This window comes from Streptopelia decaocto (assembly GCF_964273445.1).
Source record: "Streptopelia decaocto genome assembly, chromosome: 22".
Classification (NCBI taxonomy): domain Eukaryota; kingdom Metazoa; phylum Chordata; class Aves; order Columbiformes; family Columbidae; genus Streptopelia; species Streptopelia decaocto.
In genome coordinates, this window is record NC_138677.1 from 4,083,065 (window position 1) to 4,099,925 (window position 16,861).

At 47.1% G+C, this 16,861-nt stretch overlaps 1 protein-coding gene across 1 annotated transcript; it reads left to right on the plus strand.

Annotated features, from left to right (window-relative positions):
• The first annotated feature begins 456 nt into the window (after positions 1-456).
• Positions 457-2,430, plus strand: HOXB5 (homeobox B5). Its single transcript, XM_082071008.1, has 2 exons — positions 457-1,029; positions 1,934-2,430. The coding sequence occupies exons 1-2, from the start codon at positions 480-482 to the stop codon at positions 2,179-2,181; spliced, it is 798 nt and encodes a 265-aa protein (XP_081927134.1). The 5' UTR covers positions 457-479; the 3' UTR covers positions 2,182-2,430.
• The last annotated feature ends 14,431 nt before the right edge of the window (positions 2,431-16,861 follow it).

A 16,861-nucleotide genomic window follows, 5' to 3' on the forward strand; every position in this document is an offset into this window, starting at 1 on the left:
GCGCCGGGACCCCCCCCCACGCACACACCTTCTTTTTATGTCTGCGTTGTTTTTTTTTTCGGAAGGAAAAAGGAAAAGGCGACGGGGGCGATGCGGGTTTGGGGGTGCGGGCCCCCCCCCCGCGCTGTGCGTGTCCCCGCGCAGCCGGCAGGTGGCGCGCTCCGCCAAGGTGGGGGGCGAGCGGCGCGCGCGGGGATTTGGGGAGCTCGCGCCGACTTGGGCCTAAACGGCTCCGCGCTCGTCATTATTTGTAACCATAGAGCATGAATTACCTCTTGAGGTCATCAGTGAGAATTTACGACTGGTCAACAAAAGCACGTGATTCCCAAACGCACCCCCACCCTCCCCCCATATTTGGCCGCATACATAGCAAAAACGAAGTACAGTGCATTGCTATAATTCATTAATACATCATAAATCGTCAAGCACAGGGTTATAACGACCACGAGCCACAAATCAAGCCCTCCAAAATAACCCAAATGAGCTCTTACTTTGTAAACTCGTTCTCAGGGCGCTACCCAAATGGCCCCGACTATCAGTTACTAAATTATGGGACCGGCAGTTCCATGAACGGTTCTTACAGAGATTCAAGCACCATGCATTCCAGCTCTTATGGCTACAACTACAATGGGATGGACCTTAGCATCAACCGCTCAGCCTCCTCTAGTCACTTTGGGGCTGTGGGGGAGAGCTCCCGCGGTTTCCCTTCTCCAGCTCAGGAGAGCAGGTTTAGACAGGCGTCCAGCTGCTCCTTATCTTCTCCCGACTCCCTGCCCTGCTCCAACAGCGAGAGCCATGGAGGCAAACCCGCCCCGTCCCCCTCCGAACAAGCTACTTCTGCCAGCACCACCACCACCAGTTTCACAGAACTAGACGAGACCAGCGCGTCCTCGGGAGCCGACGAGGGCACTCCAGTCAGCAGCAGCATCCCCCGAGCGCAGGCAGAGCCCATCGCGACCTCCACGGCAGCGCCAGAAGGGCAGGCACCTCAGATATTCCCTTGGATGAGGAAACTTCACATTAGCCATGGTACAGCTACTTCTTTTTCCGTCCTTGTCGTTGTTGTTGTTTATTTCCCCACACCCTTCTCTTTTTCTCTCTTTATTTTTTCCCCTCCCCACCCCCCCACTCCTTTTTTTTTCCCCCCTCTCCTTCCTTTTAGTAGATGGAGGCTCTTTGATCAGAAACGCAGCTATTTATTGCTTTTGTATTTCTTGCTCTGATCGCTGCTTTAAAGCTGCCTCTGGCGCCTGGAGTGGGGGGGATTTTATTCTAGTTTCGCTATTCTTGTCGCGAAATGTGCGTTTATTTCAAGCTCTTAGTTCTATGTGGATGGTGGGAGAAGATAATTTAAAAATTGAGGGAAGGGGGTGTTCCTGGGCGGGGGGGGGAGGGAGAGGAAAGGAAAGAATTGACCATTAAAATGGCATTATATGCACAGATGGGTCTCTCAGCCCTTTCCTACTCTTATTTTGCTGGGTGTATTCTTGACAATCTGCTCTTGACAAAACCAAAATTGCGAGGAGATACACGGGGAATAGCGATCCCCCCGCCCCCCCTCCCCGGCCCCGGTTTTCTCCCGGAGAAGGGAAAGCAGCAGATGCCCCCCCAAACAGACCCAGAGACACCCAGACAGGGGCGAAAAAGGGACATTTCAACATCTCGCTTCTCCAGTTAAATTATGAATATTGAGTTGCGAATGTCGGTTCTGGAGGGGCCAAGAGTGGGGGGTTTTACACGTGTTTGGGGGGCTGCGGGAAAAAGGAGGAGGAGGCTTGTTATTTGGGGAATAAGCAGCTTTCATAGCTGCTCCAAGAAGGCGAACATTTTACGTCGGTATTAAAAATAAAAGCAAATTAAAAAGCTTTAAGGCTAAGGAGCAAATGGTAGCAGAAAGGCGAAACCCCAACCCGCTGTTGTCCGTGTTATCCAGACATGACTGGACCAGACGGGAAGAGGGCGAGGACAGCGTACACTCGGTACCAGACCCTGGAGTTGGAAAAGGAATTCCACTTCAATAGATATCTCACCCGCAGGAGGAGAATAGAGATCGCTCACGCTCTCTGCCTCTCCGAGCGCCAGATCAAAATCTGGTTCCAGAACAGGAGGATGAAATGGAAGAAGGATAATAAACTGAAAAGCATGAGCTTGGCCTCGGCGGGCAGCGCCTTTCAGCCATAAATTCTAGAGGAGGAATATCGAGGGATGAAGAGGAGACGAGCGAGAAATACGGAAATGAATAGATAACGCGCCGCAGATCTTAGTTTCGGAGAACTGTACAGTGAGGCACCTTCTGTTCGGCATGTTGTTGATATTCTAAACCAACGCGTATGGTACCGTTATCCCAGGACTGAGTTCATGTCGTGTTCCGTTTGGGATTTTATTGTTTTTGTTTTGTTTTGGTTTTTTTAATTAAATTTTATTTCCAGACGCTCCTCATGCTCTTGTTGTTCTTCTAAATGTATGTGTCCGTGCTCTCTTGGCGCTTTCTGGAAAGCTAGCATGTGTAATGTGAGCCCTTTAAATGTTATAACTTATTTATAAATGGAGAACAGATACGGTGGTTTATTTGTTGTATTTTTTTCCCCTTTCCTGAGTTTCCTGCTTTGGGGTGAGTTCTTCTCTGCCTAAGCGAAAATCGGGGGTTCCTGCACTACAGTGGCAGAAAACAGAAAAAGCTAAAAAAACAAACAAAAATGTAAAAAATAAAAAAATTAAAAAAAAAAAAAGAGAAAGAGAGAAAAAAATTCTCTTGTATCTTTCTGTCTTAAAATAGTCCAGTCTGTGTTTTAGTTCAAACTTCAGGCCAGGGTTTCTAGTCCCAGGCTAATTCTGAGACATACTCTTAGACGTGGGTAAACTTCACTATTAAGAAAAATGTATAAAATCGGATCGACAATAGAGTGCTCTAATATTTGTAAATACTAGAAATATTTCTGATGTGACTAATAGCCGGTTTGTAGTGGGCAGAGTGAATGCAATGTTATGTGTAAAAATGGCATCTGTCATGTCTAGCTGCCTGTTAGTACTTTGCCAATAAGCTTTTTGTATTTGTTTGTAGCTTTACTTGAAGTCAAATAAACGTTTCTCCTATTCACAAAGGCTCCCAGCCGCACTTTGTGCCCAGGCTCAGAGTCGCAGCTCACCCGGAGCTGGAGCGGTGCCTGGATGGAGCTGAGCCCGCCCTGGGCTCCAGCACCGCTGCAGCCGCTCTGGGCAGCTCCAAACCACCAAATCTTCACATTAAATCCCCTGCTGGCACCACAGCCCTGCTCAGTGCCCCGAACGCGTCTCCCTCCCAAACAACACAGACACCCCCCCCCGCGCCACCATATCAGACAAACTGGTTTCAAGTAGTTCAAGTTGCAATAACGCGGTATAAACCCGGCAGATTTCCGTGCATTTCACAACTGGCAGCTACACACACACACAACGCACACCTTAAAAGCGAAAGGTATTTGTGTGCACATCTATGTACACGTCAAACTGTGTTCTGTACAATTACAGATCCGTGTGTTTGCATCGGTACATTTATTATCTATAGATAACCATGTATACATTCCATATCACACATCTCTGCGCTAAGCTGTGCTCTCCCCATACCCCTCGTCCTCGGTTTGTTGTGGCTCCTGCTTTTACCTCCTCGTCTCTGCTTCAACATGTAACTAACAGCTCGCAGCTCTGTAACTACTGACACCTACTACAACGAGGCGTTTTGGCCGCAGATCGTCTACCACCTCAAAGCTGGCAAATGTTGCCATTTCGCTGCCCAGGGAATCCACCCAGGCACAAGAAACTCCGCTTTAAAGTCGCTCTATTCGGCAAAGCGCCGCTGCCATCTCTACAGCACAGCTTAGGCTTTCTGTTCGTAGCAAGTAAAGTTGGAGCTTAAAACTTACCAAACTTAATCTCCCACTGTTTAGGTACTTCTTAAGTGATTTTGAGAGGGATGTGAAGTGGACTGTCAGATCCCAAACCATTTGCTCGCCTTCCCTTGATTTTTTTTTTGTTTTTACCAATAGCAAACTATACCAAAAGTGGGTATGACATTTAGATGTCAAATGGATAGGGTTTTATCTAGAAGTTAGATCGTAAAAATCGCCCAGAGCTCAGACAGATACCCCTCACTGGCTCTCAAAAGTCACGTGAGGTCCATAAAGTTAGTTTTATGGTTTTGGGGAGTTGACAATGTACAATATATTTCACATTCTCTAGAATGTTAAGTGACACTTTAACTGCTTGGTTTGGCTTGTAAGGGGCAGCAATGGGTGAGCACTTTTCCAGATGAGATAAACGTTGCAATTGCAGGGAACATGTTTTGCGGGTCCAGTTTTCAGTCCCGAGAGCCAATAGACTGGAGTCCTGAAAGTAAGTTTTTTCTGAAATATTATCTGTTTAAACTATTTTAAACGGGTTGATATGGCTGAAGGCTGAGCGGGGAGGAAAAAGGGTCTGTCTCTCTTTCAGAGCTTTATTTCTCACTTTCAGAAGGTCCTAATTCTTGTCCTCCCGAGAGCTGCAATTGCATTACATTTCCATCACAGCTCCGGGGCCCACAAGGAAACTTTGTGGGAGCAGGAGATAGAAAATCTGTAAAGATTCATTATCATCGCAAAGCAAACTCCATCCTGTCCTTGCCGGGGGACATGCACTTCAGACAAAGTTTGGGTTTGTCCCTCGCCCTGTGAAAGGCTCTCGCTGCTGGCTGCAGATGATTCGGTGTGGTTTGCACTGCTCGCAGGGAGCCACAAATCTGGCCCATGCCTTTGCATTTCAAGTAGCTATATTAGCTATATTCTGTCTGTGCTCTTCAGGTTGTTAACACCTTTCTCTTTTAATTATTTTCAACCGCTTGCCAAGAAATGTGTGCACTTTTTTTTTTCCTTTCTCCCTTTGTACACACAAGTTGGTTTGGTTTGGTTTGGTTTGGTTCCCCCCTCCCCCGGGCTTTATTATTTTTTTCCCCTCCTTCTTGTTGTGTTTCTTTTTTAATTTAATTTTATTTTTTTTCCCCCAATAATACGAACGACTGTCCTCATATTTCCGTGGTTCGTTTCTACCATATGGAGACACTGCCTGACCGCTGTTATGTCTCCAGCCCGCCTTGAAGTGCTACAGAAAAATAATCAGAGAGGCTGCAGTTTGCACACGGACCCTCCAGACCTTATGGAACCTACCCATATCTCCCAGGTTCCCTCTGAGGGTGACTCGGTTCTGGACAGGGCAGGCAGCGGCCCTTTTCCTTCGGGCAAATAAACAAGCGAGAGGGGCAGGGCAGGGGGGGCCGGGGGCGGCGGGGGCTGTGGCCCCGCTCCGGGCAGGTGGCCCCGGCCGGAGGCTCCGGTTCTGCGGCCGCACAGATAGAGCAGAACAGAGCAAACCAGAGCAAAATAGAGCAGATAGAGCGCAACAAAGCAACCAAAAAAGCCCGGAGAAATTGCTTTTTTTGAAAGCCAAGTCGCCCCATCTGCAGCGGAGTTGGGGGGACGCTTCATCCACACTCTATCCACACATCTATTCCTCCTCTCTCCTTAAAAAATGTAAACCCAGAAAGAGTTCAAAGCAGAGGTACTGGGAGGGGTGGGGGCTTCTAAAATTTAGAGCAGTCACAAGCTTCTCTTTTTTCCCCTCTCCTTTTTACGGTAAGTCAACATTTGGTGGACACATGTCCGTCTCTTTTACACAAAGCAGAATGTCCCCCTGTAGCACACTTTGGAGATTGCTTTTCCTTCCTTGGGCTGTTTTTCCTGTCCTGCTCCATGTGGCTCCTAATATCTTTGCTATCAACATGTGAACTTCTGGCTTGTCCCTGGGCAGTCAGGGGGTGGCCAGTGCGACCCTGGAAAAGCTCTGCTCTCCAAACCTGGGAACACAGAGGCAGGAGCTGGCGGTTCAGGAAGGGAAGCAAGGTGCAGGGAGCCTTCCCTGCCCAGCAGGCTGGTTTATGCTGAACAGCCTCTCCCTAATCTCTGTGCCTGCTTTTCAGTCGATAATAAAGATATTTGATGAGATCCTGAAGGGTTTCCATGGAGTGGTCTTTAGAGGTGGATTTAGCTGCACAGGCTGCAGGCGGTGGGTTAAAGCGGGTGTGGGACTGGGCTTGGACCAAGGGCTGGCCTAACGCTTTACCCTTCTGATCTATACTGCCCACCAGAAAGGATTCTGAGTGATTCAAATGTTAGCGAGTGATTCAGGGAAGAAAAGTGATGTCCCTTCACCTTAATGTATGTTGAAAAATCTAACGGTACGTTCAATGCACACATGTACCCACAAACACTGTGTTTCCAAAGGATATTAATCCATCCATGTGTCCACAGACCTACCCACCCACCCACCTCTCCCCCATCCATCACCTGCGTCACTGCCCCATCCCCACTCGAAGATATTCAGTTTTTATACAGTCCCAGGGAAACTTTCCTTCCCAATTCTCTCTCATCACAGGAAGCACAGGGGGCTTTTTTTCTGAAGTAACACCATTTCTAAATGATTGGTGTACACGACATGTTTTCTCAAGGGGAAAAAGAGCAGACCAAGCCAACCAGACCGAGGGGAATTTGCAGTTTAGCTACAGGAGGAAACGACTGCATGGGTGACATCAGGTGACAACCCTGTGCCACCCCCTTGATTTTGGCATCCTCGGCATAGAGGTGGCACCGGGCCTGTGTCACAGCAAAGGAGCAGGGACTGGTGTAATGATATCATCCTCCTTCCTGCCTATAGCTCACAAGAAGCCGCGTTCTCTGGCCATGAGATCTGCTTTCTACCTGCAATATGTAGCTTTGTTTTTTTAAATGTTTTAATATATTTTTTACAAGCTGGATTCCCTCCCACCCCCATGGTGTGAACCTCCAGTTTCCTGTGAGGCACAGGGAGGTGTCATTGTCTGCCAGTTCCAGCCTGGAAGGGTCACAGGCTTAGCACAGGCTTCCCCCCCACCCCATCCTTTAAAGAAAGAAAAAAAACCTCCCTGTGGCTGGTGCAAAGGAAGTATAAGGAGAGTAAACAGGAAAAAGGAGCTCTGACCGTGCAGGTAGGCGGGGATTTTCCTTTGCGCTTTTCATCATTTCTCTCACTTTAATGGCATACAGCAGACATGGGACAATTAGTTCTTCTGGAGCTGGAGAAGACAGAATAAATACAAAGTGCTTTAATATCGGGTTTAAGAATATGGAGAATGTCTGGCACATGATTACTATTTAAAAAGGCAAAAATACATGTGTATATATATATATTTAAAACCTGCTGTTGCGCAGATCTTTGTGCCATGACTCTGGGTACCAATGGGGAAACCTTTGCTTTAGGGACTCCCCAAAAGTGCGGCCAGTGGCGGCCCGAGCAGCCTGGGGCCGTTTGCCCCACAGTGCAGGGGCTGCCCCAGTCCGGAGGAGCCTCCCATGAGCTCACCTGGCTCAGCCCCTCACTGACTGACATCGGCTGCAACCACAGACACTTTTGCCTTTTTTCTTTCTTTCTTTCTTTCTTTCTTTCTTTCTTTCTTTCTTTCTTTCTTTCTTTCTTTCTTTCTTTCTTTCTTTCTTTCTTTCTTTCTTTCTTTCTTTCTTTCTTTCTTTCTTTCTTTCTTTCTCTCTTCTTTCTTTCTTTCTTTCTTTCTTTCTTTCTCTTTCTTTCTTTCTTTCTTTCTTTCTTTCTTTCTTTCTTTCTTTCTTTCTTTCTTTCTTTCTTTCTCTTTCTTTCTTTCTTTCTTCTTTCTTTCTTTCTTTCTTTCTTTCTTTCTTTCTTTCTTTCTTTCTTTCTTTCTTTCTTTCTTTCTTTCTTTCTTTCTTTCTTTCTTTCTTTCTTTCTTTCTTTCTTTCTTTCTTTCTTTCTTTCTTTCTTTCTTTCTTTCTTTCTTTCTTTCTTTCTTTCTTTCTTTCTTTCTTTCTTTCTTTCTTTCTTTCTTTCTTTCTTTCTTTCTTTCTTTCTTTCTTTCTTTCTTTCTTTCTTTCTTTCTTTCTTTCTTTCTTTCTTTCTTTCTTTCTTTCTTTCTTTCTTTCTTTCTTTCTTTCTTTCTTTCTTTCTTTCTTTCTTTCTTTCTTTCTTTCTTTCTTTCTTTCTTTCTTTCCCGCCCCCCCCTTGTCATGTCTCATGTTCTCCCCATCCCCGAAGATTTCCTGTTTTGTTTAGTGAACAGTATATAAACGTCGCTGGTACTTTGGGAAGAAATAAAAGAACCCCCAAAGCAGTGATTTCTCACTCGGGGTCCAGCCCAGGCTCCACAGGCTGGACCAGCTGAGCTGAGCATCTCTATTCATTCATTCATTCATTCCAGCCCCCCCTCAAGCTGCCTTTTGGGGCATCTCCCCATGGCCAGCCTGCTGCCGAGGGGTGAAAAAGGTGCCATTTCACCCCTAAAATACCCACTTGGTTGCCAGGTTTGTTCAGCGAGACAAGGGAGGGACAAGGCGTTTGTGCAGCGAGGATCAGGGCGCGCTGCGGTGCCAAAGGCGGCTGCAAGCTGTCAGGCCATCGTCGTGGCTTGCTTTATTTTAATGTATTTTAGGGATTTCTTTTAAGTGTGTGTGGACTCCAGACCATCTTTGATCACTGGGTATGGTGTAACACTAAATTAGATTTCCTTCCAGCCAGGTTTTTTAAATTCAACCAAGAAAGCAAGCAGACCAAAGTAACACCAAAACCAAAACAAAGAAACCCCACCAAAACCAAACTTCGCCAAGGTAACCTAGTTACGGATGTGTATGATATCTTATTTTATTCAACAAAAAGCGATTAAAATCTGTTAAAGGATTTAATTAAGAGAATTAAATGAAAAGGAAGGGGCACAAATGAGTTGGAAAAAAGCGCAGCTATTCTAAACGATTAAATCGCCATTTTAACAGTATAATGGGGTTTGCATACTGAAAAGAGAAATCAGAGCTCATATCTCATCAATAATTCATAGGCAAGAGGGATCATTCCGAGGTCAGCAGACTTGTACAGCCCGGCTCCTCTCAGCATCGCATCCCAGCCCGACACGGAGCCGGGGCTGCCCGGGCACCTTTGTAACGCAAACACAAGCTCCAGGATTTGGGCTTTTGATTTCTTCTTGAATTTACCAAGTCCCAGTGCCCGGCTGGGACCGGCAGTAAGAGAGGGGGAGGGCTGGATGTGCCTCATGTTGCTGCTCCAGTACAGACACACACCAACAATGTGGTGATTATGCTTTTGAGAAGCCAAAGGGATCTCCTCCCCCCCCCCCCGCCTTTTTTTTTTTCTCTCTTGGCTACAAAAACGAAGATTGGGAGGCTTTGGGTGCTTATCTGCCTTGGCGGGGATGGGCTGGCGACAGGGACTAGAAATCGCACTGCTCGGGCTGTAATTCTTGTATTTCAGTCTATTTAAAGGAAGAATCCGATTCTTCACCTATTTATTCGCGATAGTCCTGTAAATGACTCCTGGCTCCACACACACACACCGTGACCTCCCCCGAAGGGAAGGGTTTGGAAGGAAACCAGCCCTTTCCCTCCAGCTCCTCAAGCCCCTTTCCCTCCCCCACAGCTGAATTTCAGGCTGAGAAATTGCTCTTTCTTTCCCTCAGCCCCAACCCCTTCTTTTTTTTCTTCTATTTCCCCCCCTATTTTTTATTACATGTCCGACCTGAAGGGAAGGAGCTGACGGGATTATTTAAAATCCTCTTGATAAAGGTCCCTCCTCAATTAGGGAACCCGAAAAGGACTTTTTATGAGATTTAGCTCCTCCTCCGGGGGTCTCTTTCCAGCCCTAGAATGGATTTCAGAATGAAATTTTCTTTCAGAACGTGGCTATTTCTGCGTCTGAACTGATTTTTCCCATTCTTTCCTCTCCTAAGGTTAAACAAATGATATTTGGAAGGAGGTTGATAACTTAACTCGAGAGGTGTCCACCCTGCGTAGTTTTTCCGTGTACTGTTTCCCTAAATAGCTTTAAAAAGAAACTATTTTGACAGCGAGCGTTGAAAGAATCCGACTAGTACGAGGCTTTTTTCCACTTTGATTTATCTCTTTTTAACATGTGTATGTGTGTGTGTGTATGTATATACACATATAGATATATATATATATCCTTCAAGTCAAAACAAATTACAGCGCTGGGATTTTGTGTAAAGGACATTCGTTCGGTGACAAATCCGGGCTCTGTTTATACAGGGAGAGTCTGCAAAATGGGGAGGGGGGGAGCGGAATTTGGGCTGAATTGGGGCTGGAGCGGGGGGAGCCCCGGGCAGGGGACGCGGTGCAGGCGCCGGGGCTGTAACGTCCCCGAGCAGCCAGCAGAGCCCGCCTGAGACCAAGTTCACGGGCAGCGGGGCCGGGCCGGGCGGCGGCCGGGCTGGAGCGGGACCGGCCGCCCCCGGGATCCCCGGGCTCGGTTCCCCCCCGCGGGTTCCCCCCCCGGGCTCCGGCCGCCGCGCTGCTCGTTCCGAGCTCCGGTGCTGTGGGGAGAATCACAGGAACATCGAATCATAAAAACATCTCCCTCTTTATCCCCCAAAAAGGAGAAAAAACAACAGAAAACAAAAAAATCCCACAACAACCAAACCAAAACAGCTAATTAGCGCAGTCAACAACCCATCTAGGTGAAATCCCAAATAAAATATCGCAGTGATTTAAGGTTTGTTTCTTTTTTCTCTCTTATATTTTCAATTATAAAAGTAGGGGGAAGGAAAAGCGAAAAATAAAATGGTCTACGACAGCAGTGGGTGAGCTGGGGATAAACATCTAATGTTTGCAAAACTCTGATTTTTTAGTTCTTCCCTAGGAAAAAAAATCACTAAGAAATGTCCAGCTTATTTTTTTTCTTTTCTTTTTAATCAAAATAAATAAAATGGGAAATCAGCGCCGCATGAATTTCTAGAGACGTAGACAGTAACTCTGGTCTTGGGGGGCTTGTTAATACAGCATTATAGCTCGAGGGGTCAAAAAGTTGAGGGTCAAAAGTTTAGGCTGTGCGTGACTCAGTCCTGTGTATAACCCTGATAGACTGATGTCAGGGTGGAGAAAAGGGGAGAGGGAGAAAGGGGGGAGCGAGGTGGGAGGAAGAGGCTCCGCTCCCGGCAGCCATGGGAGAGACCAGACGAGGTGGGAGCGACCCCGGGGCGGGGGGGGCGGGGGGGGGGCAGGACGGGGGGGATCGGTACCAAAGAACCTGCATTGATTCGGGGCTCCCGCGAGGAAACGTCGAGCAACTGCGTGGTGTTTGTCTAAGATAACCCCTGCAACGCTGTTTGGAGGCGAATTAGCAGAATATAGGGGGAAATGCATTTATTCAATCCAATTACGTGGAGGTCCCTCTAGGATATTAACGCGAGCAGTTAAGAAATAATTTTCGTTCCTGCGTCAGTTCTGTTTGGATAGGGTTTAAATTATACCCAAAGAAAAGGGCTGACACGGTTGGTGGAAATGTGTTCTAACATCTTCCCTTGGAAAGTCCCTTGGAGAGGTTCCTGTCTCCCACTCACTATGAGGGCAAATACCCATCCAAAAATATACAAGAATTACACGAAATAACGTCCATTATTTACTCTCTGCATTTCTACTTTAGCCCAAGGAAACCTAGGATAATGATCTATGTGCAAAACCAACGGACTGGTGGCTTTCAAAACTCAATGTGTGTATTTAAAGGCTCTTTTAAGCGCCCGTTTCGTGGCTCGGACGGGTCGAAGTTATTTTTGTTTTGCAGCACGCTTTCCGTCAGAATTGGAATGAAATGTTTTCTATCCCTTGCTTGAAATGTGACTCCACTCTGGTCATTGCAACAGTTTAATGAACTGATGTAATAAATATTTCCCTTGGCATTTCAAAGTTATTTCTACACTGCCAGACTTTGAACCCTCCAAACTCTAAATATTAGTTGCACTGGGACCGGGGTAGATCTTTCGAATCGCTTCTTAAGCAAACAGTCGTAACAAGGCAAACTTTTCTGGGGGAAAAAAAGCCCTGCAAAATTGCCCTTTTTTCCCCCCCTCGGCTTTTAAATATTTTGAGTGACTAAATACTTATAACAAGGGTCATTTTTCTTGGAAGAGAAAGAGAGAATATTAGAGCCCTGGGAAAGGCATTCTGGAAAATCCATTTGCTTTCCCGATGCGGATATATTCATGGAGTAGGTGAAATTCAAGAGAACGTAAAGCGTTTTGTTTCGCGTGATAAGGCTCGGGTTTAATTAATTGCCATGAATTTGCTTGGTATTTATAAAATATCACTATATAAGGGCTACCGTTTAGTTGTAACTTGGGTGATCCATCTCTTCGCCCTTGTAATTACTATACTTATCTCTCTAGAACAGTCATTTCTACTCCAGGTTTATAGAACAGGTAATGGATAATAAAGGCCATTTGTTTTCGGGATATTAAAACAAGAAGGTATAATTTCACGGCAATAAAAAAAAAAGATAGAAAAAAAAACACCTCCCAACTTTCCTTATAATATTCACTCCTACATCAGAACGTTTAACTTTCAATTTAGGGACGCGAGGCTGCGTGTTCGTGTGAAGTGGGTTCATTTGGAGGGGTGAGGGAGGGAGGGCAGAGGGAGGAAATTAAAGGTATCATTTCCAAGGCTATTTCTAATTCATCTCCCTCGCTCGGGGCGGACTCGGCGCGGCCCGGGCTCAGCGTCCCGCAGCACCAGCCGAGGGCTGCGAGCACCGTTCGGGCTGGGTTTCCCTTCTTTTTCTTTTCCCTACCTGACAATCAATGGAATGAGCTTTTTAATCCCGTTTTTCTTCCCCAAATGAGCTGTTTCTCGGGGCAAGGTGGGGCGGCAGGGATGCTGCCCGGCCAGCGCTCCCTGCATCGAGGGCTTGAGGTGAAAGTCTGATTTGTTTTTATCCATAAGAAATGGAAAGGACACCCAAGGCTGGCAGGGAAACCACGCAAGGCTTAAACCTCCCTTTTCCCGTTGCAAAACAGGTGTGGGCTGGTTTCCACCCTCGATACATTTACACAACTCAGACGCAACCGAGGGGCTAGTTGCTCCTTATTAAACGTTCTCCCCTAGAGAAGCATCTCAGGCTTCCAGCGCTCCCCGTTTGCTGGGGGGGGGGGCTGGAATTCCCAGTTTCATACACAAACCCGAAAGGTTTGCCCTTCAGAAAGGGAAAAAAATCAAGTCAAATCCCCATCCTCATTGCTGCCAAACTCGAGAGCGAGATCCCTGGAGGAGGTTGGAGAATATACCGGGGGGGGTGTGTGAGAAATAAAAAGCAAGAGCGGAGCGGGGCTGGGGGGTGCGGAGCGGGGCTGGGGGGGCGCGGAGCGGCGCGGGGTGAAGCGCGGGTCAGCGCGGCTCTCGGCGGCCGCCGCGCTGCGGACACGCCTCGCTGTTTAACAAAGACTGACAAACTATGAGATTAATACCAAAACTTGCGGGTTTCCCACCCCAAAATGCTCAGAGGGCCTCCTGGCGCTGCCAGGAGCAGTTCCGCTCGCCTGTAAGGACAATAGTGGTTTATACTGGGGGAGAGGGGGAGGGGGCACCACCAAACCGCACCAAAAAAAAAAAAAGGAAGGAGAAGAAGAAGAAGAGAGAGGGAAATTAGTGTTCTTATCGAGAAATAATCTCATTGAAAAAGCAACACGGGGGAGAGAGAGAGCAGAAGAGCCCAGGCAGGATTGGGGAGGGGGTGGCGGGCCGGGGGGGGCGGTGGGGGGTGTTCAGGGGGTTTCTATAGGATTCTGCCTGCAAAACCTTACCAAGTTTTGAGGGAGCGCCCTGAACCCTCGGGGATTGCTCCGGGGAAGGGACCCACGTTTTGCCAAGGTAGGTACGGCTGGCGGGGTTACACCTGGGCGGGGGGGGCAACCCTCGCTTCAGGCCCCCTCATTTGGGGCGACCAAAACGGCGCTGAGCACCAGGAGCGGCTCAACAGCCCCCGCTGCGCTGGCAGGTGCCTTTGGGGGAATTTGGGGCGGGTTGGGGGCTCCCCCGACCTCCCCTGGCTGGGAGAAGCAGAAGCTGGGGGATGCGGGGAACCCCCCCCGCTTCCTCCCCATTGAGGTCGCTTTGAAATGGAAAAGAGCCCGAGTGAAATTTGCGGTGAGAAACTTCCGCGTCGTGGGGCGGTTTCCCAGCGCGGGGGAGAAAGGTGTGCGGGGGGGCAGCGAGGGGCTGCCTTTAATTTGGGCTCAGGGAGATTTCTTGGAGGTGTGTGGGGGGAAGAATTCTGGTAAACGCTAGGGGTGCTGGTTTGCTGGCTCCAAACCCCGTGTGCCTTTGGGTAGGAAAATTAAAACCGATTTTTTTTTAAAAGGATGTGGGAGGGGGTTAAAAATACAGAATAGGCCTAGTTATTCTCATCCAGACTCCTCTCCTCAGTTAGGAGATCGCTACGGTACCGTCTGCGAGGAAATACAATAAAATAAATCAGATATGGGCTTGGAAAGGAGGAATAAAATTTGAGAGAGAGAAAAAAAAAAAGGAGGGGGAGCTCTAATGGGATTGGTTGTGTAGAATTATTTTATGGCATTTACCTACACGTTGTACAAGCAGATTTGATTTGACTTGTTACTTTCACGGCAGGTTTTAGAGGGGAAGGTCAATTGTAGCGCTGCTGTTCGCTGCCCGAGCGCGGGCGCTGCGGGGGGAGCCGCTGCCACGGCCGGAGCGCGGCGGCGTTGGCTCCGCTCTTCTCAAACCTGGGGCTCGTTCGGGCTTGTCAAATGCTTCGGGGCGTTTGGGTTTGTTTATTAAAATATAGGTTCGTTTTTCTGCTTACCTGGGGATTATACGGTTTATCAGGAAAAGCGACTATTCACCTGAAAAATCTCGGGGCACCGTGTGTCCGGGAAAACTACGGGACATGAATTCTTGGTCGTAACTACTTTCGGCAGAAAAAAAAAAATGCAGGAGTTTGTGAAATATATTTAAGATGCTTTCCCAGGAATTTTAATGTAGGGGAAATGCAGTTTTTCTCTGGTCGCTTGTCTGCTGTGGCATTTAAATGCAATTAATTCGAGAAACACTTGACCAAAAATGTTCTGTCTTTTGAAATACAAAAATAAGGGGAGGGGGGGAAAGGATGAGAGGATGTTCTACTTTTAATCTCTTGGGCAACTGTAATTTTAAACGAAATCTCAACATGATGCTACTCTCATTAGTTCCGAATGAAGGTTCATTACCTAGACAGTATGAATATTTTATTGCTTTATATCCCTTTTTCGGAAATGAAACGCCTTTGATCTTTTTCTCGGGTTGTAAAAAGAATTGCCTGTCATTAAAAAAAAAACCTGTCGTCCCATCTGCCTTTACATTCTGTATTTCTTTTCATCTGCTCCTTCCTTTTTTTTCCCTCTCTTTCTTTTCATTTGTTTTTTTCGCGCACACACACGTATCAACTCAAACCTCTGTTCGTATCAACTCAAACCTCGGTTTGTATCAACTCAAACCTCGGTTCGTATCAACTCAAACCTCGGTTCGTATCAACTCAAACCTCGGTTCGTATCAACTCAAACCTCGGTTTGTATCAACTCAAACCTCGGTTCGTATCAACTCAAACCTCGGTTTGTATCAACTCAAACCTCGGTTCGTATCAACTCAGACCCTGGTTGACCTCCAAGAACGAAAAATGGATGAAATCTCGGCGCTGCATATCAGGGAATAATTAGGAGGGTTTCGGGGTGGAGGGGGACGGAGCGATGGCGTTTTGCTTTTAAACGGCGATTATTTGGATTCGGGTCTCGTTGTGCGTCTGCATTTCTATAGTTAACTCAGAACGCGGTATTTTTTTAGCACAGCGGTAAACTGATGTATGAGCTACGGAGGAGAAGGGAGGAAAATTCTAATTGTTCCAACCTCGTATCAGATATTCGGATACTGAATTAGTGCTTTCATTGTCTTTCCTCTGAGGAGTTAATATTTTCACCATCTTTAGATAAATTCTTGATCTCTTGAGTCACAAAACTTTGCCCCCCTGCCCCAGAAGATAATTATGGCAATAGGCGGAGATCTGTGACCAAGGAGGATGCATCTGTCTTCTATATGTACCCTGTAGATCCGAATTTGTGTAAAGGAAGTTGGGTCACAAATTCGTATCTAGGGGAATATGTAGTTGACACAAACACTACAGGTCACAATCCCAGAAGGCATTAAAAATAAACCCCCCCAAAAAAGCCATCCACACCCCCACAACCCTAAATAAAATAGTGAAAACAAGGTCTTAACCAGAAACCCGTTTTATAGCTGAAAAGAAATACTTTGGATTTGACCTTAGCTCAACTCCAGCGCTCCTGCGATAAACTTTGTCATCATTTCGAGATAAAATCTGAGCTGCGAAGCTGGGGGAGGTCAGGGGCGTTATTACTGCGGTTTGAGAGCCAGGATCCCGCTATTGCTTTAGTTTGTGTAATCTCAACACTGACACCGAAAAAAAGAAGAAATATCGCTTTCTTTCCTGCCGCTTGTGAGGAGCTTATTGCGCGTTTCAGATTTAAACGCGAATTTGAGGAATTAGGGGTGGCTTTTGAAAGGCTGCTGGTTCGCTCTGGCTTTTAAAGCGTCTTTATTACAAGAAGGGCGAGGCGAAGATGCATTAGGACTCGGGCTAATTCGCTTTTGTAATTGTTCATCAAGTCCCTGATTTCTTGCTCGGAGGACGGGCTCCCTTTTTTTCCATCGGTGCGTGGGAAACCAGTCAATCTCAGAGCACAGCTAAATGTGATTTAGGAGACCGGGTACCCCGAATTAGCTGATGAATTTCTTATCGATCCCATACAAGCCCTATTCATCTCTGCCAGGCTCGGGGCGCAATGTCCCTTCCCGTATCACCTTAGCGCGGAATGAGATGCAGCCGCCACCCGGAGGGACCGCCATGGATCATGTGCTGAAAAAACCCTGAAAAATCATTTTTACACTGGATTTTTTTTTTCCTTTGGACCGGGGGGGGCGATATT